At 40.1% G+C, this 23905-nt stretch overlaps 2 protein-coding genes across 2 annotated transcripts; both read left to right on the top strand.

The window, feature by feature from the left end:
• The first annotated feature begins 9386 nt into the window (after positions 1-9386).
• LOC117746813 (angiopoietin-related protein 3-like) lies at positions 9387-15384 on the top strand. The gene is made up of 7 exons (XM_034556124.1): positions 9387-9958; positions 10379-10489; positions 12161-12281; positions 12620-12733; positions 13065-13160; positions 13354-13626; positions 13733-15384. The coding sequence occupies exons 1-7, from the start codon at positions 9452-9454 to the stop codon at positions 13951-13953; spliced, it is 1443 nt and encodes a 480-aa protein (XP_034412015.1). The 5' UTR covers positions 9387-9451; the 3' UTR covers positions 13954-15384.
• A 564-nt stretch (positions 15385-15948) lies between these two features.
• LOC117746617 (phosphoglucomutase-1-like) lies at positions 15949-21972 on the top strand. The gene is made up of 11 exons (XM_034555873.1): positions 15949-16206; positions 17096-17258; positions 17555-17701; positions 17972-18097; positions 19382-19572; positions 19661-19815; positions 20014-20129; positions 20218-20353; positions 20889-21072; positions 21193-21321; positions 21883-21972. The coding sequence occupies exons 1-11, from the start codon at positions 15949-15951 to the stop codon at positions 21970-21972; spliced, it is 1695 nt and encodes a 564-aa protein (XP_034411764.1).
• Positions 21973-23905: the final 1933 nt, after the last annotated feature.

Genomic DNA, 23905 nt, shown 5'->3' with positions numbered 1-23905 from the left:
TTCTGAGGATAAACTAGAAAAGATGACCAAGACCAGCACAGCGATTTCGGGGTGATTTTTGTCATAGTAATTTTCTAATTTACTATTCTGAGAAGAATTACAATGAATTAATGAGGCAATTAATTAAGCCTGTTTTAGTTAGGTTTAAAAGATACATTTAAATTCAGAAGATGTACGGTTGTATTTTTCTGTTTAGGTGTAATAATATTTCCGTAAGTTAATTTATTTTATCTATCAGAATTAAAGCGAGCCTGTGCAACAAAGCGAACTCACCGCTTGCATGCAATGCATCCTTTTAGCTTTCTCCGTCAATATATCACGTTATGGGGAATTTATTTCTCTAGTGGACTACATTTACCATGAGAACTGATTGGAAAACCACATACAAAATGGCAAATTTGACCTTTCAGCAACAGTTTTCAAGTAAGTAATGAGTAAGTAAAAAGTAATAATAATATTTCAAATATTTTCTTTACTTGAAAAGGATTTATCATGGTAGAATTACTTGTGCCCTTACAGAAACCTAATACAGGTGTTAAACATCAAATCTGTACTTTGTTGTTATGCCAGTGGGCTTTTATGATTGAGTGGGATCTTTCAGCACTCATCTGACAAGTCTAAGTTTAGCCTATACACTTGTATTAAGAGACATGTCTGGGACTTTAGTTCAACACCCAAAGTCCTAGACATGTCTCTTAATTTTACAGAGTAATAAAGGCATGCAATGTCCTGCAGGTAGACACACAAACTTGGAGGACTACAAAATCGATTGTTATTTAGAGCTAGTGAGGCATTAAGTGAAACAGAAGACCCTAATGTTGACTACAAGCAGAGATGTATTCAGCCTTGAATCTGTCAGTACTGTAGAGCAGAGCACCTGTTACTGCTGACATATCTGTCAGTCTAACTGCTGGCCCAGTCATCAAGTGGAGAACATACTGGCTGCAGTTCAAAAGAACTTTTTTACATTTGTGCTTTGCAGTAAAAGACAAAGTTTTTTTTTTTCTTGCTGAGCCATGCCTGGAGATTGTTAGTTTAGCTTAGCATCAAGACTAGACCACAGCTAGCCTAGATCTAGCTCCACGACCTCTGTAAAATCACAACAATTCGCTTTGCACTGATTTTGCACAAACAACACGCTAATGATCATTTGTGAGTAAGGCGGATATCTGTGCCTTGGGAAAGAGCCAGGCTAGCTGTTTCCAACTGCTTATAGTCTTTATGCTAAGCTAAGTTAGCCGTCTTCTTGTTGTAGAAAAATAATTTGGACAATTTATTGCCTGCTGTCAGACAAACAAAGTAAAATCACAACTACTGTAGCCCACAGGTTGCTTACCTAATATGGACTTTCTGACCAAGTTACCACAGAGGAAACATTATAGTAGAGTCATTGCCTAACTCTCTCCACATTTCCAGGGCATGGAGGAATGCGAGTCCGCCCACCTCACAGGAAACCCAAGAAATGAAACGTAAAAAGATTTGCCTTGACCCAAACAAGGCTCCATCCGATGCTGCCCCTGCACACATTTAACTCAATCTAGAGTGAGTTATCAAAATCAAATGTTTCTTTATATCCAGATTAAGCTCTTGTCTCAGTTTTGTGTGTTCCTTTCCTCTTTCTGCTCCCACAACAGCCGCTCTCCTCATCTGGGTAACTGTATCACTTCTCACACAAACCTTTTAAACTTCCTGCATCAGCACAAACCTTGAAATCATAACATATCTATCACAGCATTCTTTACCAAAGCCACAAATCAAATATGAACTTATGATACAGCAAGAGAACCTCGGATAAATACGAGGGGATCATGTTAGACTTCAAATTCAAGTCAGAAGAAGATAACAACCAGTTTAGTTACTGATTGTAACAGCATGTTGCAGTGTTTATTTTTAGCCATTTTGGCCCTGTCGGTTGGTTGTTCCCCCACTTTCGTGCAGACTGAAATATCTCAACAACCGTTTAAGGGACTGCGATTAAATTGTGTACAATTTCAATTCAGTTTATGTTATATAGCCCAATATCACAAATTTACAATCTGTACACATACGACATCCCTGTCCTAGGACCTCACATCGGATCAGGAAAAACTCCCCAAAAATAAACTTTCACAGGGAAAAAAGTGAAGAAACCTTCAGGAGAGCAACAGGGGAGGATCCCTCTCCCCGGATGGACAGACGCAATAGATGTCATGGTCATAGACATGCATGGTCCCCAGAGGATGAATCTTACAGAATTTGGTGACTTTTCATTCAGTACCACCGTGAGGTTGACATGTGCTGTTTTGAGTTAAATGTCTCAAAACATATTGGATGCTTGCCATTAAATTTGATTATGACACATATTCATGTCCCCCTCAAGATATATTATAATAACTTTGGTGATCCCTTGACTTTGCATCATAACATTAAACTGTCAATACTTCCATATGGTTTGTGACTAAAAACCTGCAAAACCAATGACATTGCTATCAGCCTCAGCGTTACTGTGTGTTTGGTGTCAATTAGCAAACATGCTAGCACACAAATAAGACTGTGAACAGAAACTTGCACTGTCATTGTAATCCCAATGTGAGTGCATCCTCACAGAGCCACTAAAGTTTTTTTTTTACAACTTATAGAATAACATACATTAATTTGTATTTTTAGGTTTTTGTTTCAATGGGTTCACCTGGGGTGAACTTGCAGAGCTATCAGTTTAGATAAGCATTGCATTGTCACAACCACTCACCCACTCGTTCTCTGCGTTTACCACTTTTTGCACTAAAATGGTGACAGTTAATGTAATCCTGAACTTAAAACTTTACAGGGATGTTTCAGAGATATCCCCATGCTCTTTGCCCGTCTCTGTCCATCTGTCTTTACAGTATGTAAATTGTGTTTTCCTTTCTATGTTCTGTTCCTGGAAAAATCCTTCCTCTCCTCCACTTTTTGGCTGTACAGACTGCGGTTTTCCTCAGTGCATATAAGCCTTGTCTTCTGTTTGGAGTTGATTTAGGAGCCAGAGCCAACAGTTTGGACTCAAGCTCCCCTTTCCCTCCTGCTCTAACTGTATCTTCTTTTGCAAAATCCCAAGACTAAAACAGTCTTTAGTCTTGGGATTTTGGACCGCTGGAGTTCTGGTCGTTGTCCAACAGCAACAGGGTCAGAGTTCCATTGTGGCATCTAAGCCTCGTTGTGTGGTATGTGAAGCTAAAGCTCATAGGATGAAACAGCTGCCAGGGGCTTCACGCAAGGAATACAACTGTGGTATGTTAACATGGCACGGTTAAAATAGAAAGTGTGTGTGTTCACGTTGTCATGTGTGTTTGTGTTGGTTCGAGTGTATTTCTGTACAGTAAAAGTAAATTAAATGGAAATAGAATTCAATATTTATTCTTTAAAAGGCAAAGGTATTCTCATAAAAGTCTGATTAGTATTCAGCACAGGGCCCAGAGCTCTACTCCACACAATTTGTTCAATCACTTTATAGTCAAAAGCTTTTGAATTTAGATCAGTCTGTCCCAGATATAAAGACTTTCAAGGTCAATATTTAGCACAGTCTCTGACTAATAATCCAACCCAAAAGTCCTCCACTGTCTGAGAGATATGAGATTAACATTAAATCAGATCTTACCTGATGACATGTGTTCAGCAGTTTTCTCCACTTTGTGATGTGAGGCCGTGATTGTCAGACAGTCCACTATCTGCTCTCAGCTCAGTTCAGCCTGTCCGTCCGTCTGCTGAGAAGACAGGGAGGTGCTGTCAGGAAGAGTGGCATGCCGCGGCTGTTTGGGAATTGCCAATGTGCTGCCCCTGCCATAACAGAAGCTGGGTTTGGTTATGTGTAAAAGAGAGTACTGAGCAGGGAGGGGCTTGTGAGCGGTACCTCCTGTCCAACAACACTGACGAGTGGGAAGCTATAGGCACACAGAACCGCACCCATTCCTTCAGAGAGCAGCCAATAGGAGTTCAGAGGAGAAACTGGCCGGTGAAAGACAGCAGCTCTCCTGGGTCCCCGGTGACACCATGTCAAAATATGGAGCATCTGTCGTGAAGTAAGAGAAAGTGCCAGAGTCACCTTACTGTGTAACGTCCATGATCCTCTCAGATAACATCAGTGACCACGCAGTGCCTCAGAGACCACCCTCGTTCAGAATGTGTAACCCTACCCAGTGTTATGGGGTCTCTGTCCTCTATGTTCAAGTAAACAGGCGGGGAGCAGAGGGCTTGGTGCCACCCATGGGGGTTAATTCTCTCAGTACATACCTCTCATTCTTCATGGCTCCTCTTTCAACCTGCACCCAGCATCTTCCTTTGGGGCAACACCATCATGCCAGGAAAGCCTTTCCTCTGCTCCTTTTAAGAACAGTGGAGAATAAAAAAACAACTGTCTGGTTGCCTGTCTTTTATTACCAAAGTCAAAGGAAATTGCTTTTGTTGTCATGCTAGCAGCACCGTTTTTTAGGCATGAAAGTATTGGTCTGTTCACTACTTTGATCCAGACTGGAATATCTCAACAACAACATTGTTCCCAGAGGATAAAGCCTCCAGACCCTGGTGATCTCCCACCTTTTACTCAAGCACCACTAGGAGATTATTTTGTATTTATTTATCCAGTGAAGTATCTCAACATTTACCAGATTGATTGACATTGGTTTGTGGACTACAAACAAAAATTGATGAAATTGACAACTCCAAAATTGACGCCAATCACAAGTTAGCCCTAAATCAAAATCTGCTTTATCTGTAAATGGGACCATAATTGACTGAATGAACATCATGTTGTATTGAAGACTTGAAACTAGCTAGATTGAGACCATAAACTCATGTTAACAATGTTTAATGAGGATATACATCAAAGGAGAAGTAGGGTCATTTTCTTATAGACTTCAATAAAATCTAGCTTATTTGCAACCAGAGGAGTCGCCCCCTGTGGACCATGAGAGAGAATGCAAGTTTAAAGCACCTCCCTTTTTCAGAACCTTAGGTTGCCACCCGGGATGACACACTATGTTGTACAGATATTCCACCGTGAGGTTCACATTTGAGGTTTGATGTGACATGTCTCAACAACTAGTGGATGGATTGCCATTGAATGTGGTACAATCATTCATGTCACTATGAGGGTTCAATCATAATTTGTTTAGGACTTTGTAGATTCCTTAATTTTTCAGTAATCCCTACAGCTGCTAAGCATCAGCATGATAGGATTGACACTGTGAGCATGTTATCACGCTAATTAGCATGTATTTCAAAGTCCCCACAGAGCCTCGATGGCTGTAGACTCTTTCTTTCTCTGTCTTTTCTATTCATCTATTTGTGTTAAGTCTTTTTTTGTGTTGGGGTACAATTGTCTCAGTTTGTCTCATCTGGCCAAGAGAAATATATTTCTCATCAAGTATAGCAGTATGGGTCATACAGTGAAAACTGTTCAACACAGTCTCCAACTGGCAGCATCAAATTCTAGCCTATCTTTAAGTTAAAATAAGCTGGGCAATGGAACAATCATGATGAGGAGAGAGAGCCGCCTGAGGAGCTGCAACCACCGCCCTAGTGCCCCGCCATGGATGGAAAAGGAATTAGCAAGAATTAGCAAGAAATACTCCTTTTCCATTACCCACGCAGACAACTGACTCCGAGAGGGCTTGTGGTTTGACTCGAGGGAGGGAAGGAGAAAAAGCAGTCTTTATTGGCCCAAAGGATTGCTGACGGACTGACCACATACTGCAGAAAACCTGGCCTCAAGGCAAAAACCTTGGTCTGTTCGGTTTCAGGGAATGATTTATAGTTTTATCATATTTGAAGGGACATATGGGGTATACATGCATGCTTAAAATAGTTACAAATGCAGTCATTAATTATTAACTTATACAAATAGACATTTAGGGCCCACAAAGTGAAATGCACGAGGATTGCCTGCTAAAGGGTATTCATTTTCTTATTACATGTGGTATAGTATAGCTGAAGTTCAGCTAATATTGTTATTATTGTTGCTCAATGGTGTATTTGAGGAGTAGAGGATTTAAAGGACAACTGATATAACAAAACTCAGAACGGATGAAAAAGTTTAAAGAAGTTCAGTCCACCTAAAGGTCTATCAGCCGACATCTCCCCCTTTTGATGAATGTTATGTAACTCTGGCTTGTGGTCGGGGGAGTTACTGGTTGTGCTGTAGCTGCATTGGCCAATTGAAGCAGTCGTCATGTAACAGTGTCCTATGAATCAAGAACATTCTTTTGACCAGAGGGCCACAGACCCTTCACAACTAAATATACATAAGTCTTATAGTAGGTATAGCAGCTGGAATTCATTTGAATCTAGGAGTCAGCTGCAGGCTATAAGTCTCTCAGGTAAAGTGTACGTTAAGGCTGAGGTTTAAGTAGAACAAATGTACAGCACCTGCTGTGTGTGTCTTACAAGACATATACATAGAAATAGTTTTCAGCTAATAATACAAATCATAATCCAAATTGAAGACAAAAGGTAGGTCCGTTGCTCAGTCAAATCTGTCAATAAAGTCAATGTTTCTGCAAGTCCAAAAAAAAGATTGACTAACTTACTTACCGACTGACTACTTATGTAACAGATGAAGTTGATGATGTTATATGTTATTGTGAGTTCAAAAATGCAAGTTCATTTTAAAAGGTTACAATTCTATAAGTATTCATCCTAGGATTAAATTAGTCTAAAATAATATTCAGTATTGACATACATATTTGAAAATAACATGTATCTCATTTTGGAATTTAAACTTTGGACAATTTATCCAGTACACTGACTACAATCCAAGAAAATATGGATTTAACACAACAATCTGTAAGAACTGGTCATGTTGCTGCATATGCTTATTTAGGTTGAGAAAAAAATTCCTGCAGAACATGTGCATTACCATCTCTTCTAAATGTCACTGTCATTATATCGTTATAATGGATGGAGGAGGGAAAATTACATGGAGATTTTGCCATATTTCTTCCCATATTAGAAGCAAATTACTTGCATAGCAGTCAAAAGTCCACAATGTGCACAAAGGCATTTGCAGTTAGCTTTTGAAAGTTGCAGGAGACAGTAAGCATTGTAAAGCCTGATGGCTGTTGGCAGATAAACAGCCCCTAAGGTGCTTTCATTTAGCCCCGAGGATGAGGAAGAGAGCTTTGAAGATTCTCTGTAGCTGCATCAGTTCACCATGCAGAGTTTTACACAACCATGGGGTTTGGAATTGCATACAGTGTCACAGTGTGTGCGTAAGACTGATATATTGATATCTAGTATAATTTGTGCAGTTAAGACCACTAAACCGAGACCAAGTCAGAACCAAGACCAGAATGTATCGAGACCGAGACTAGACCGAACCATCGCAGGCTGAGACCGAACGAAGACCAAGTTCATGTGAAGGGTGCAGAGATGCTTGACAGACGTTTGTAGTATCAAATAATTCTAGTTAGTAATGAGTCAAGTTATTGGTTGCATTTGAAGCAGGAAGTCTCATACATCCTTACACAGTACATCACACAATGCACAAGTTTAGTGATTGTATCTTGTCCAGTTTTTAAATAAAATCCTCAGTCTGCTTTGTCCGAGATAAGACCAAGTAAAATGTGGTTGACTCCTTCAAAACGTTGTCTTGAGATCAGTCTCGAGACCCAGACCGAGCTCAAGTACCATGACCCTGTTTTTTAGGGGAAAAAATGGGGAAAATATATTTTGTGTGTAATCCATTTGGAGCTCCTTCCATAACCCGTCCTGAAAATAGTCCTGAAATTCACATGTCAACTCGATGACTGTCTGGTCTTGTGCTTAGGAGAATTTTGCGACCCCAAAAAATTGAAATAAGCAGTTCAGAAACAGTAATAAACTGAAAGAATATACATATGCGTTAGTTAAGTTAAGGTGTTAAATTAAAGAGTTGACATATGTATCTACTGTATAAATATGTATACATATTTGTCCATATTTATCTACTGTAGACCAGATCTACTGCATGACTGTGGCTCATACAGTAGATCTGGTCGTCCCCTAAATTGCTCATCGGCATGTGATTGAGAGTGAATGATTACTTATTCCTGATGGGCAGGTGGCAAAAGGTGTGAAAGCACTTTGAGTAGTTGGAAGACTAGAAAAGGCAAGTACAAGTGTCCATTTACCATTTATGTAAAATATATACATTACAATACTTTAGTCTATAAGTGGGATTTTTTATAATACATATTTTTGTAAAATAAACCCAAAAATCCAATAGTGCTATACTGGCATCTACAATGTGTACTAAATAAAATATGTTGTAATAATATAAGTAGGGATGTATAGTCATAATAAGTGTTAACAATACAATATACCTAAATAGCACATACAAATAGCCCTTACAAGGGGGGCATCAATATCAATATATCTGTGATATCTGAGAAACACGCCCCCTTTATCGTGCGTCTCTTACTCTTTGAAGCTAGCCTGCTGCTTCTGTGTTTGAGGTTTCATAAATGTGGGCCACTGTCCCATAATTTACAAGAGAGCAGGACCCTGAAGTCAGGGTTGTCTACTGTGTGTACTGTGTACACAATGTGGGGGCTGATGCAATCCTGCGCTCGTATTAGTAGTTAACATTTAACAGAGTAGAACATTAGTCATCCCTCTGTGTAGATTGGTGCTTATGTCTCACTTCATACTCCCACTTTTTGAAAGGGAGCGTGCACAAAAAATATTTTTTTGCATTGTGTCTGTGTGTGCGTGTGGAGATTGAAAAGTAAAGTTGCAACCTTGATGCAGGTTTCACTTAAAGGAGGTACAACTATTATTATCACAATATGATGCAACGTGTTGAATCAGGAAGCCTTTTTGTCTTTAGATTTAATTCATTTCATTTCATTTGCCATTACATGCATACGTGCACTGTCTCTGCACTGCACTTACTCACTGCCAGATAAATAAATGAAACCAAACATTCCAAAACCATGAACTTGTAAGTCATGTTTCTCAATCCAATCTATATGTAAACCGGGTCATCTTCTTGTTTGATTAAAAATAAACCATCCTTGCAACAATAACAGAGACCAGCCGTGACCTCAGCACAAGTAACTACAGGTCAAAAACACTTATGACTGTCTCTCTGTCTCGACTGAAATGAAAACATATTTAGTTAAGTGTTAGAGTGCAAATAAATGCAGTGGCAAGCAGATGACAATGTAAATTAATTCAACCTGATTTCTGTGTTGTTGTTGTTGATCAAGTTTGATTATTGACGAAACATTGAACTAATTAATGATATTTGAATTGAGCTGAGCTTTTAACGGTCCACTCAGCAAGAGGATACTACATCACCCATGCTGATATTGATCAGATGAACAGGTTAATCATTGACCTGATTCAAGACAGTGTATATAAAACCCATGTTCCTCACCAGTCACTCTGGAGGGAGAGGGCTGCCAGTGGTTCCCATAACATCACCCACACACAGCTGGAGAAGCAACACGACAACAAAATGAGAATCACACTAATTCCCTTATTGTTGGTCGTGGCTGCTGCCTGTGTCCCTGCCCTGTGTGGCAAAGAGGAGCAGCCGGTCCTCCAGCTCGAAGCCCCAGTTGAAACCCGTTCCCGCTTTGCTGCTCTCGATGATGTGCGTCTCCTGGCAAATGGCCTCCTCCAGCTTGGCCAGAGCCTGCGGGAGTTTGTGCAGAAGACCAAGGGACAGATAAACGACATCGTCCATAAGCTAAACATCTTTGACCACTCGTTTTACCAGCTCTCGGTGCTTGCCAGTGAAATTAAAGAGGAAGAAGAGGAGCTCAAGAAAACCACTGTGGTACTGAGGGCCAACAACGAAGAGATCAAAGGCCTGTCTGTTGAGATCAGCTCCAAAGTGGACAGCATCTTGCAGGAGAAGAGTCGGCTGCAGAACAAGGTGGAAGGGCTGGAGGAGAAGCTGAGCAGCATGTCACATGGCCTGGTGACGATTGATCAAGTGGCAGAGATCGGTGGCCTCAAGGTGAGTCACCTGTGGTAAAAACCTGTTGCCGAGGTAGAAATGCCTCTAAAAGAGCATTTAAATACAACACTAACAACTTAAACTACTTCTGGGTGAGCTGGCAACTTTCTTTGGGCAGCCTATGCTTTCCTGCACAAGCAAAAAATGTATTTATTTATTGAAGCCAACACATATCTCCTACATGTTTTCTGGAAATAGCTGGGAGAAAAGAGTTTAACCGGATATGCTTTTTGAATACTTAATGACAACTCTTAATAATGAGCAGTATGCAATGTTATCCCAAACGATATGCTTTGTTATGCGATTGTTCACCCAATCTAGTCTGATAAAATACAGACTCCAAGTATTGCCTGCGATATTATCAATTAAATAACAGCATTCCTTAACAGTTCCCATGATTCTTTCATGGTCCCTGGTCAGGAAGTGATCCACAGCCAGGAGCGGAGCATTACAGCGCTGCTCAATGCTGTGAGAGAGCAGACTGACCAGCTGAACCACCAGAGGGTTAAGATCAACATTCTGGAGGAAAAGGTAAATGTCTTGGCGAAAGAGTGTTAAAGAAGGTAGATTTTTTACTTTTTTCTTTTTGCTCAGGGTAAGTAGCAGATTGTTTTATCGCTGCAAACCAATAGTTGCATCACATTTATATTTTAAGTTGAACCCTTAAGAAGCTCTCTAATAGAAATGTTTCCAGCACGCTGAGATGCGTATCTCAGGTGCCATGTTACTGATCGGTCCGAGGTGAACGTGCTGTCATAGCCTACATATCAGGATGTAGCATCATCTGATCTAGTTCATATTTTCATGATATCGCAGTGCTCAGATTCATTAGCAGTCACACATCTGGTGCCTGCTCCCGGTCAACACAATCTTATTCCAAACTTATCAAATATTCCCCCTCCAGAGCTGGTTTGGGACGGCTTGTCCGTTTTCCAATTGCTACATGCATAGTCTTTTCAAAATAAACTTACATCTTCACAAGAACTTAGGTTTGGGCAGCAAAACCATTTAGTTAGGTTTAGGAGAAGAGCGTGGTTGATGTTAAATTAAATTTCAACATTTACTTTTGGTTTCGCGAACAGTGATGTCCTGGACCAAAGTCCTGTGTTTGCACGTCCCCTCCCAGGAGCCCTGTGTGTACTATCTTGCTTTAGATACTATGTCCAGTTGCTGTAAGCGCCTAATTGTGTCGAGGGTGGGCTTGTATAAGAGTTAATTGTGGCGTTTCTGTATCAGACGCAGAAGCCTCAGTAGATGTTGGGGTTAGTTGGGTGAGACCGGTTTCCCAGTTCACTCATTCAGTGGCTGTAACAGCTCTACAATTTGTACTCTTGAAATATAGTGGGTGTAATATATTCACAATAGTTTTTATTATATTCCATTCCATTATCCAAACCACAGGTCGGCAGTTTATCACAGGGCACATATAGAGACAGACAACCATTCACGCTCACATATACGGGCAATTTAGAGTCCAATTAACCTGAGCTGCATGTGTTTGAACTGTGGGAGGAAGTCGGAGAAGCCGTGGTCAACCCACTCTGCCACGGGGAGAACGTGCAAACTCCACACAGAGGAATTGAACCCAGGCCTCTCTTGCTGTGAGGTGCAGCCCTAATATATGAAATGTATTATTATAGGGTGCAAAGGGTGTGTTGCATTTCAGGGAGAGGGTCATTAGAAAATATGAATGACACTTTTATTAAAAAAAATAAGTTTCAGCCACCCTTCCCACCCAATCATTTTCATACAGTCCCTTCTTTAGTCAGAGTGCACGGGCATTTCCACTCACAGAGCTTTTCCGTTTGTTGCTGTACAAAAGTACGCAATACTGAGATTATTTTGCCATCTGTCCTCATAAGAACATTGCTCTGAATGTGCTGGTAGAATAAAACTGGAGTCATGGTACTGTACTATGTAATTTAGACTTTAAATCTTTGGAAGAGGATGCAGACATAATGACAGAGCTGTCCATAATTGTAATAATCGCGGCCAGTGCCTCAGTGTTATAGTACATTCACATTTTCATTACACATTCATATTGTTACAGTGAAATAGATCAAAAACATTTTCAACTTTTTGCAGGTTGACAACCTAAAGTTTGTTATGTGTGGAATTGCTATTTAATCCGCAGTATTTTCTGGTGCTCAGTCTGTGGATTATGTCAGCTAAATGAAGTCTTCCCCTAACTATTGTTCCCAGTTCACAGTCAACACATTGACACAGGAGACCATTGAGAGGATGCCTGACATCTTCAACAGTGAAGCACCAACACTCAGCCCTTATCTGACCTCGAGCTCGACCAACACCGCCAGCATGACGAGTAAGATTGATGCATGAGGAACTGTTGAGAGTGATCAGGATTTGGTATTATTTTACTTGTGTACATATATCAGCAAGCACAACAGTGTATATTCAATATCACTATGTCGGTGCTCATTACTTCCAAATAAGTCCTGATAATTTACAGCAATTTTCTGCTTCACCTTCATACAGTTTGTTACCTGCCTCCATTCTGAATTTACTGAGCAATAAATGATCCGGCACACATTTTCGATATGAACAGTTGACCGTGTGGTCACAAGTGCATTTCCATTTCTCTGTTCCTGATTTCCACATTGAAGCTAATCTTCAACGGACATCATGTCCATTTCTAAACAGATCTGCCAACAGACTGCAGTGACCTTTTCAAGAGAGGGGAGCGAGTCAGTGGCGTCTACGCCATCCGACCCACCGGAACGGAGCCCTTCATGGCTTTTTGTGACATGAGCAAAGGTACTGTACAGTCACACACAAACCTTTCACTTCATCAAAGGACGACACTTTTATTAAAGATCAGATTTGAATCCTTGTTCACCCTTATTAAGTCGTAATCCTTAATGTAAAGCAGTAAAAATACCGGATGCATTCATTTTGTGCGTTGAACTCCAAATATATTTAAAGGCAATTTGAATACAGAGCGGGGAGGACGGACATCGCCACTAACAATGAAAACTAACACAGAAGAAGTAATTACATAATGTAAATACATTACATAGCTATGCTTAAAAAAAATGTAACGTATCAAATAAAATCATCACTTTTTTTTCTATTTCTATCGTTCTAGATCATGGAGCAACAGTCATCCAGCGAAGGAGGGATGGTTCAGTGAATTTTGATCAAAACTGGGAGAAATATGAAAATGGTTTTGGAGATTTTCATGGTGAGAGACAATTCTCTTCTTGAGACTTTATTTGAAAAAGTGTTGTCAAGTGCCTAATTCTAAATTACTTAGCGTATATCATGATTATTACAATGTAAATGTCATGAAATGTAATAACAGCATCACTTAATAATGCTTAAGGTGCTTAATAAATCCTGTCAGCTCCGACGGCTCAATGATATCTCTCTCATAGGGGAGTTTTGGCTGGGCCTCAGGAGCATCCACTCTCTAGCCACTCAGGGCAACTCTGTCCTTCACATCCAGCTGGAAGACTGGAAACAGAACAGGCGCTTTACTGAATACAGATTCAACCTTAATGGTCCTGAGAGCAACTACACCATTCACCTCACGCATCTGTTTGGAGATTTGCTGGACCCCATGAGCAACCACACAGGCATGATGTTCTCCACCAAGGACAGGGACAATGACAACCACCAGGAATCCAACTGTGCCCACTACTACACAGGTACACATGTAGGATGTTTATCCTCATGGGATGCCACCAGGCTGGATTAATAAATGCTTGTCATCCAGTAGCAGCTGCACAACATGTCATTTCTGTCATCTTCCAGGTGGATGGTGGTTCAACGCCTGCGGAGACACCAACCTGAATGGGAGATATTTCCACATGAGACCTAAGTGGCGTTCAGATCGTAGGAGAGGGATTCAGTGGAAGTCGGTCCAAAAGGCATCTTACTCCCTCAAGCTTACCCAAATCTCTGTACACCCCGTGGCTTCCCCCAATACCACCCCCTCCACTTCAGCCTCCTATGAAACAGGTGTCTTTCTGTGATCCAGCACCAGCATTCTCCGTCAAAATACTGCATCATCCGGAGAGTCGTGGGTCATGTGGGCGGCCATGGTTTAAGACGGTTTGGACAGAGACGATGATGCTGTGTCAATTTGTGTCAATTTCCAGTAGATTCGGTCACAGAGGACACGAAACAAGCTTCACAATTCTGAGTGCTGTGAGAGAGCCAAAATAATGCATTACCTGAACTATGACAGTCTCTAATGTAATAGAACACCTGTATTGTGAAATCTGAAAAAGAGTTAGCAGTTAGCATGCAATATATCTTCACTCACTGTATCTCAGAGGTCAACAGTTATAAAGAGAAATTTAAATATACAGCCATATGTGAGCAGTTTTTATATTGAGTCACATTGACTCTCAATATACAGCAGTGGTTTCCAACATGGCGGAGGCCCTTGAAGGGGTCGCAAGATACATCTCAGGAGTCGGGAGAGAATTAACGGTATACGAAGATCTACAAAACGCTGTGCTACACAACAATCTGGTTAAATACTGTCCAGATCTCCCCTGTCATCTTAAAATTCTTTAAATGTGCCAAGGATTGCATCTAATGGTTATTTTCTTCATAAATCGATAAAAGAATTTATGAAGAATTAGAAAGCCAGTAATGAATCACCTTCGACAGGCTAGAGAGGTAAGGAACTGTTGGCATCAATAGTCAATAAGAAAATGACTAAAATAAATATTTGATTATCAGAAAAATTTATATTTGATTATCAGAATAATTAATTAAACAATTTTCCGTCAGATTAATCAATTAATTGTTTCGCTTCAATGAAATAATGTGAACATCTTCTCTGGAACCGACGACACTGACATCTGTAATCAATGAGAAGTCATCCCAATCAGACATTGTTTCAATCTGAGGCATTTTTAAGGCAAAAAAGGTTGGGAGTCATAGTTAGATAATAATTTGGAAACTCTATTCTTGATCCATGTTTGATATTTTATCAATTTGAATCGACAAAGGTGGTGGTGACCTAATATAATGCTAGCGTTCATTAAAGTCTGCAGAAGTTTCTTACATGATTTCTATAATGTTCTGTTTGTCATTATGGGCTGATGATTGATGGGGCTTCTGGCATTGCACTGGCACAGATTGGTCTTTTTGAGATTTGGCCCAACTAAAAACACCAACTTTATGTTGATGCCAAACAATTTTAAATGGATCACTGATCCATATTTGTGCTATTGGGACATACTAAAACTATGAGAATATTGCACTGGGAGGTCTGGGAACACTTTCGTGCTGTTTTGTTGGAACCCATAACAAACTCTAGAGGGCAGTGTTGTTCTGTCTCATTCAGATCCCCTCACCCTGATTTGATTGTGCTGCCTGTATAATTAGATTTAGACAAATTATGTTTGTTTTTTAAACAGATACTTTATAAAAACTACATCTAGATTCAGTATGTGCTTCTAATGACTCTAATTGCTCCTCACACTTCGTTCACACACTAAATATCCTCTCCTAAACTAGTGCTAAGTGCCTCTCCAATGAAAGAGGTCATCTCTCATTGTTACTTTGAGCACAGCTGCAGTCATTCAGAGATGGACAAATAGCTCCCATAACACCTCAGTACTTTCATCCAGACACACCCAAACACGCACACACACACACACACACACACACACACATGCCTGCGCGCGCACACACACACACACACACATGCACACACTTCTTTGTGACTGGGCCCGCGGCCTTGACAGTGATCTCCCTGCACATGTGTGAAGGAGCGTCTTCAGTTACTCCCACTGCCTCTGCACACACATTGGTTTGAACAGTTATTTTGGGCATCAGAAGTGCCACTGTAACCCTGTACTTCTCGTGAAATAACAGGAGGAGTCAAGATTATACCCGGCCATTCTTCCCCTGTGTACGGTGCCCCATGTCAACTGACAGGGGATCTCCCTCCAAACACAGGTTGTGTCTCTCTTTGCTGCTGCGTTAGGTTGGATTCTCATTTTGAAACAATGGACAACAGTCTTCTGCAGGTGTTGACTATCCCGACAGCACCCTACCCCGACCAGAGACCCGGCACCGGCGGCCTGAGGAAAAAGGTCCATGTATTCCAGTCCAGGAGGAACTATCTCCACAACTTCATCCAGAGTATCTTCTCCTCCATTGACCTACGAGACCGACAGGGATCAACGGTGGTCGTGGGGGGAGACGGTCGCTTCTTCAACAGAACAGCTATTGAGGTCATTGTGCAGATGGCAGCAGCCAATGGGGTTAGTGTCACTGTGTGTGTGTCCGTGTGTGTGTGTGTGTGTGGGTGTGCGTGTGTGTGTGTGTGTGTGTTTGTTTATGTGTGCATGCTGGTAAATGTTTGTTAGTATGAGGGTGGGTGAGTAAGCATGCATGTGTCACCTTTTTAATATCCCTTTGTTGTCATTACTTGTACCAACCTCTTGTCGTCTTAGAATTCAATTTACAGCCTTGGTTGGAGACATGGCTGTGTTCATAGGAAAAATATAATTAATTGAATATTATTAATAATAATATGATGATAGTTGTGTTGTATAATACGTTTAAATGCTTGGTGTAGATGAATAAAAAATATGAATGTGTCTTTTGTCAAAACCTTTGGTTGTGTTCAAATGTAACCACACTTTTTATGTTAAAATAGCTTTAATTTTGTAGTCTAATAATAAATATTCAACAAGATTGTGAGAGGAGACAGTATAATGTAATACAACGGCAGAATAATGTAACTCTGAGAAAATTAATGGATGAACGCTGCCTTTTCAAACTAAAGCCTGCTAGTCGCTGCTGTAACTGCAGCTCCTGGCTGATGTCTTCAAATAGAAAAACATACAACCTGTTTTATTTTCTACTCTCTTGCCAGCAGCACCAGTAATAAGCTCTCTGTGGTCCCAGGACTTAAGTTTCATAACCTTTGAGCTTCTGATGCTTTCTCGGTATGGTTAGAGGGATTTAAAATACACTTACACACAAACTTGCTCTTGATGTGCTCTTGAGGTACTTTAGCAAGAAACATGACACGCCAAACCTGATATTCAGTGCTAATCCCTCCCCTGCCCCACTCAGATAAATGAAGATACACACTCGTGCCAACCAACTCACACACACACACACACCTGTGTGACATTTCCTCAGGTGGGTCGTATGATCATTGGACACCACGGGATAATGTCCACACCGGCCATATCCTGTGTAATCAGGAAATACAAAGCCATCGGTGGCATCATCCTCACTGCCAGCCACAACCCTGGTGGAGCTGATGGAGACTTTGGCATTAAGTTCAATACTGCAAATGGAGGTATGGTAACTGGAGAGGAGGAGGAATGCAGGGGCATCAGCCAAGTGAAAAATAGTGTTCCGAGGGAAGTTAACAAGGCTGTGCAGGCCTCATTCAGATACGTGGCACAGACACAGTAATGATATATTGTTTGAGAATTGGCATAAAATCTGGGACAAAGTACGTTGGAAGTTCAGCATGGTTTTACCAATTGCTATCCCAAGCAACCCTGAATGGTATCGCCACTATACTGAATGTGTATTGTACATCAGTACAAAATAATACATGTAATATCATAGATTTTCTACTGCATCCAGGCCCGGCCAAGGAGGCTGTCACAAACAAGATCTTTCACATCAGCAGGACCATCGAGGAGTTTGCCATCTGCCCCGGACTGCATGTGGATTTGACAACTCTGGGCAAACAGAAGTTTGATCTGGAAAACAAGTTCAAACCATTCACAGGTGAAGCGTTAGTCTGTAAGCCATCCATTTTTAAATTAGGAGAGGATGAAGGCAATGAGAGAGAAAAAAGATGGTGGATGAATACTAGAGCAGTGACAACTTTCCCTGGAGATACTTGCTACAAAAGAGATCTGATCCACTATATGAATCGGTCATATGACACATTTTTATTTTTGCCATTCTCCAGTCATCGTTCATTGTAATGTTTTCGGATGGCATGGGAATTCATGTATTCAAAATACAACTGTGTTTGTCATCTGTGGTGTCCAGTGGAAATTGTGGACTCTGTGGAATCCTACGCTAACTTGTTGAGGAACATCTTTGACTTCGCTGCTCTGAAGGAGCTTCTATCCGGTGAAAATCACATCAAGATCAGACTGGATGCCATGCACGGAGGTGAGACGATATTTACCAATAGCATGTAATCACATCCATATATTCTCTGTTGCTCTGAAAATAAAAGGACAGAAAGATTATCACATTTAAACATACCAATTTAGTACTAAAAAGTACTGTAGTAGAAGTACCATTGTGATTGGTAATAAACATTATGTTGCATTTTTATAACTTTATCGTGTGTTAAAATCATTTTACTGTTGTGGATGATCGAGGTGTATGCAGTTTTAGCTGATGCTATGTAGTTTATAACAAAGATGATTAGGTTGTATATATATACATATATATATATATATATATATATATATATATATATATATATATATATACATATATATATATATATATATATATATATATATATATATATATATATATATAATCAATGTAAGTGCAGTACTTGAGGTCATGCTTTACAGAGTCATAGGACAAACAACATGAAACTCATGTTCCTTACATGTTAGCTCATGGTCACAACATCTCCACAGCTATTGTATTGTTTCTCTATTGACACAAGTGCTTATCAATTATATAAATACATAATTTAAATAAATATAGGATATTTGTATGTATATATTTACATATCTACATATGTATATCTATACATATAAATATTATTGTCTTTTTTTAATCATTTTAAAACATAAATAAACAAGGGCTCTTGCAGGCTTTTGCAATATAGCTGGACAAGTGGAATGGGGTTCTGGGAACTGTTGACTTTGGAATGATTCATAATGATCATGTTACCGAAGCTATTTAGGAGCCTCCCCAAACACTAAAACTAATGGGTGAACAGTCCGCACATCCCCCTTGTCACCCCTTCAGAGGAAGTCATGAGTAGAGTTATTTATAGGGTAAACATTTTGAAATGATAGCACACCTCTATCATTGTGGCCCCTGAATTTCTTTCCATCTCATTCACGCTCAAAACATAGCTACACTTTTAATTAACCAGTTATAACTCATTTGTGATGATAGTCAGATCGTGTTGCCAGAGCCTCGTCGTTGCCGTGACTCCTATCTTTGTGCTAAGCTAAGCTAAGCAGCTGATGGCGGCAGCTTAATATTTAACCGACAATCGGTGTCAATCCTCTAATTTAACTCTTGTCAAGAAAGCAAATAAGTGTATTTCCTAAAATCTTAATCTGTTGATTTAAACAGAGCAACAAGAGCTGACATGTTTGTAGTTGTTGTTTTAGAAAGGGCCACTTTGTGCCACACAATATGTGACTCCAGTAGTTCATTGTCTTCTTCCCTGTCTCTGTCCCCCTGCGGTCCTCCCAGTGGTGGGGCCGTATGTGAGGAGGATCCTCTGTGAGGAGCTGGGCTGCCCCCTCAATTCTGCCATCAACTGTGTTCCCTTGGAGGATTTTGGAGGTCAACACCCAGATCCTAACCTCACCTACGCTGCAGATCTGGTTGACAGCATGAGAGAGGGACAGTATGATTTTGGTGCAGCATTTGATGGTGATGGGGTTCGTGTCCTGTTACTTGTCTCTTTCTATAGATTTTGTGAAATACAATCAAAATAATCTTTTTAACCCTGTCTGGCTGGCTTTCTAGGACCGTAACATGATCCTTGGTAAGCACGGCTTCTTCGTCACCCCACCGGACTCTGTGGCTGTTATTGCTGACAACATCTTCTGCATCCCATACTTCCAACATACAGGGGTGAGAGGCTTCGCCCGCAGCATGCCCACAAGTGCAGCCTTAGACAGGTAAAAATACAGCCTGGCTAGTTGCACACCACTGCACACAGCTGATGAGACAGTGATTTTCAACTTTTGGCACAACTAGATTTGAACGAGATCAAATCATTGCATTTAACATGCAAAAGTACACATTCATAATAAAAATGGTATTTTCTTTTTATTGTGTCGAAGGTTCACTGTACTCTTTCAATGTATTTCCTGCAGAGTAGCCAAGGCAACAAAAATAGAGCTATATGAAACTCCCACTGGGTGGAAATACTTTGGAAACCTAATGGACGCAGGCAGACTGTCTTTGTGTGGGGAAGAAAGCTTTGGTACAGGTACTGTATCGCTTCAGCAAGTTATTAGATCAAAATATTTTAATATTTTTGGGGTGGTCGGTGGACCTAATCAGATATCCTCTTTAAGGTGGAGACCATATTCGTGAGAAGGATGGGCTCTGGGCCGTGCTGGCATGGCTCTCCATCCTGGCCAATAGAAAGCAGAGTGTGGAGGATATCCTTAAGGACCATTGGCTGAAATACGGAAGGAACTACTTTACCAGGTGAGATGTCGATACAGCTGTTATGTGTAATCTCTTATTTCTACATTATGACATAATGCACATTGTTGATTTGATTAGAATGGAGAGCGGACTGATTATACAGATACGTGTTAAGAAGATACATACATAACATGACTGCCATCTAGTGGAGCATATATGCCATTACATGATGCTGTCAGCACTTTCCGAAATTCTTATTTTGACTTTGTGGACATACACTGTAACCACATAGAACATGACCTAATGCCTTATGATATAATAAAAAAATTACAACCATTATGGTGTCTTACAAATATTGACTGCTGAATTACAAGGAATGCATTTATACAATGGTTATACATTATTAGACAAACACTGCATTCATAATTAAATATACATTTGGACGGTATATTGCGGCAAAAACGATTGATTGAAATTATGAAATGTACTCTCAAATGTTGGACTGTTTTTACCCCTTTCATCAACATATTACGATACAAACGTGCAACAATAAAGCACTTATACTTTTACCAATAGATGTTGTGTTTTTGTCCAGATATGACTATGAGAACGTAGACATAGATGCAGCCTGTGAGATGATGGAGGATTTGGAGATTTTGATTGTCGACAAGTCCTTCGTGAAGCAGAGATTTGCTGTGAAGGACAAAATCTACCAAGTGGAAAAAGCAGACAACTTTGAGTACACAGACCCGGTAGACAGCACCATCTCCAGGAACCAGGTACGCGACACACTGAGTTGTATTCCTATCATGATAACATTGTTATGTGTACAGTTACTGGATGGAACCATTGGTCACTGGGTGCTTCACATAGTCTGTACTGGGCTGTTTTCACTACAGGGTCTTCGGATAATCTTCTCTGATGGTTCTCGGATCATCTACAGACTCAGTGGGACAGGTTGTGATGTGGCGACAGTTCGAATCTACATCGACAGCTATGAAAAGGAGCAAATCTTAGAAGACACACAGGTAAATAAATCTTAATTAAAAAGGTTTTTAGGACTAATTTGGCCAAATAGTCCACAATACTAACAGGCAGAGAGAGAGTGTTATGATTTGTTTGAAACATATCTCATGAGGTGTATAGTGCTATGTGGACATATCAGAGCATCCATGCCTAAATGGCAGTCAGATAATTGTGCAAAGCATTCAGTTTGCCTCATACATACATATGGCCGTAATAGGAAAGGAACGATTTTTATTTTATTTTACTCTCATTGAACCCCCTTTTTTGTTATATACATTGTTATGATTTCATTTCAACTTCTCAATTTGCTAATTTATTTAAAAAGCAGTTTTAACTATTTGGTTCTTGCTAGCTCCAGTTAACCAAACTAGATTTGTCCCTTGGGTAGCTTGTAGTTCAACTTCTTCCAGTTTAAAGTAATTGGTATCTTTTAAAGCTTTGGTTTTAAATTAGCATCTGCAACTCTGTCCTGCTTATCGGTAAATATTAATGAGGAAATGCATAAGTGGCATATGGCAGCCAGGTGGACGTGCCTCTAACCATATCATTCTTGTTTGGGACAGGTGATGCTGGCACCCCTGGCAACCATCGCTCTGAAGATTTCCCAGCTCCATCACAGGACGGGTCGAAGTGGCCCATCAGTCATCACATGATTCCCCCCATTTGTAACTCCATCATCGCTAAACTAATGCCCTCTTTGTTTTTCTTTCCAGATTTTTGTATAAACTGAGCTTCAATTCCAAGTATAGCTGGACAACATGCAGCAGTTTGCATTTTAGGCTAAAATATATTCAGTGTTTTTCTCTGTTTGACATTAAACTGCTTTTTATTTTTGGGCCATTTGTGATCTTTGTGTCTTTTACATATATATTTAAATTGCACTTGGGTTATCTGTCATTTTTTAATATTGTAATTAAATTCAATGAGTTACTGGCCAAAAGCAGCAGGGTTTCAAAACCGGCCGTATTCTTAGTAATCATAATAATATTAAACACAGAATGTGGTCATGACTGCAGTTTTACTTACTTTGTGAAACTCACTGCTTTTTCTCACATCGTTCTGGCTGTGCACGCTCAGGATATGAGCTTCTAGCTTTTGAAGAAAATAAGAGAGTAACATACTGTTTCTCACATGAATAACATTTCTACATGCTCCTAGTGCTCATTTACAAATTAAAGAACTGGTTGTTTCATGTCATGAAGCCTGAAATTGTTATTTGGATCATCTGCACTCCTTCTCATTCGGGGAAATTAGGAATTAGGAATTTATTAGCAAATAACAATCTGAATATGCGGTCAAGTGTGTGGTGCTGGAGGACGAGTCGCTCAAGCATTGCCACAAACTCATCTTTCCATTTCCGGAGTGACTATTCTGATAATTACAAAGAACAACAGCCAAGCAACATTAGACTACCGTGGTATGCGAGATAAACAGAATTACCTTTCAATCTCTTGAGGAGTGTAGTTCATAATTTAATCTCTTAGACCTATTTCCTGTGGGAGACATTTGAGCTGTCTTGGGAAACAATTTAAAAGAGACGTATCCAGCGCCGGTGGATACACGATATCCATCTGGAGAGCAACAGCATTAGTCCGCTTACATCTGGTCCAGCTCTGTGATCACACATGCCCTTTGAAGTATAGTGCACCTTTCTCCTGGTTTCATCTCCATATTACAGTACACCTGAAGCCCAACAAGAGGCCTACTCACATGAGTTTAACTCTGGTTCATCTGAACCATACACGTGTTGTCTACAAAATGTAGATATGTCTTCTTTACTGCAGACATTTTGACTTACAAATAGCATTAAAGATGATTATGTTCGATTCAAGTGTCCCAGTGGGACAACGCGCCAGCATGCTCAATACCAGGGCCCTGAAAAGGGAGGAATTATGGAATTGAAGACACCATTTCAACTGCTACACCTTTATTTATATCTCTGGCAAGACTGTGATTGCTGAGCCACATTTCTTGTTGGTTTAAAAACCCTTGGAGGTCCAAGCCATTTTTCCCTTTTCTTTGTTCGATATAGGCCATGGAAAAAATCGACATAGTTGCCAACACAGATCAAATTCTATTTACATCATAGAAGCCAAATAAAATGTGTACAAATAACATCTATATTAGAGATTATTATTATTATTATTATTATTGCACAAACAAATCTGTCTCGGTTCACGAGAGTTTGTGTTTATATGTTTAAGTGTGGCAGGCAGTCTTGCATATAAGAAGGATTGCTACACTTACAGCATTTGCAGTTTGCTGAGAGACACGTTTACATCTTATACAGCCTATGATCTGTATGCTAATTTTAATGTAGTATGGAATTTGTATAGCGCTGTCAGATAGACCTAAAACTGAAGTAAAAAGTATATTCTCATTAGAAATGTAGATGTGTAGAGCATACAACGGAAATCCTTCAGTACAATTTACTCAAAAATGTACATTAAGTACAGTAAGTACAGTACAGGAACATTTACACCACGGATATCACGTGCGTGTTAACCAAGCCCCCATGAACAGTGCTGCCGGTCCCCTGCATCCACAAGGGATTACAACAATCATGGGAGAAAACTATATTTGATT

Source organism: Cyclopterus lumpus, chromosome 17 (assembly GCF_009769545.1).
Source record: "Cyclopterus lumpus isolate fCycLum1 chromosome 17, fCycLum1.pri, whole genome shotgun sequence".
Taxonomy (NCBI): domain Eukaryota; kingdom Metazoa; phylum Chordata; class Actinopteri; order Perciformes; family Cyclopteridae; genus Cyclopterus; species Cyclopterus lumpus.
This window is presented reverse-complemented; position numbering and strand designations above follow the sequence as displayed.

Coding starts and splice junctions, on each gene's coding strand:
- LOC117746813 (XM_034556124.1), top strand. CDS start 9,452: ATGAGAATCACACTAATTCCCTTATTGTTGGTCGTGGCTGCTGCCTGT. Junction 12,734..13,064: donor TTTTTGTGACATGAGCAAAG/GTACTGTACAGT, acceptor CTATCGTTCTAG/ATCATGGAGCAACAGTCATC. Junction 13,627..13,732: donor CTGTGCCCACTACTACACAG/GTACACATGTAG, acceptor GTCATCTTCCAG/GTGGATGGTGGTTCAACGCC.
- LOC117746617 (XM_034555873.1), top strand. CDS start 15,949: ATGGACAACAGTCTTCTGCAGGTGTTGACTATCCCGACAGCACCCTAC. Junction 16,207..17,095: donor AGATGGCAGCAGCCAATGGG/GTTAGTGTCACT, acceptor ACATTTCCTCAG/GTGGGTCGTATGATCATTGG. Junction 17,259..17,554: donor GTTCAATACTGCAAATGGAG/GTATGGTAACTG, acceptor TACTGCATCCAG/GCCCGGCCAAGGAGGCTGTC.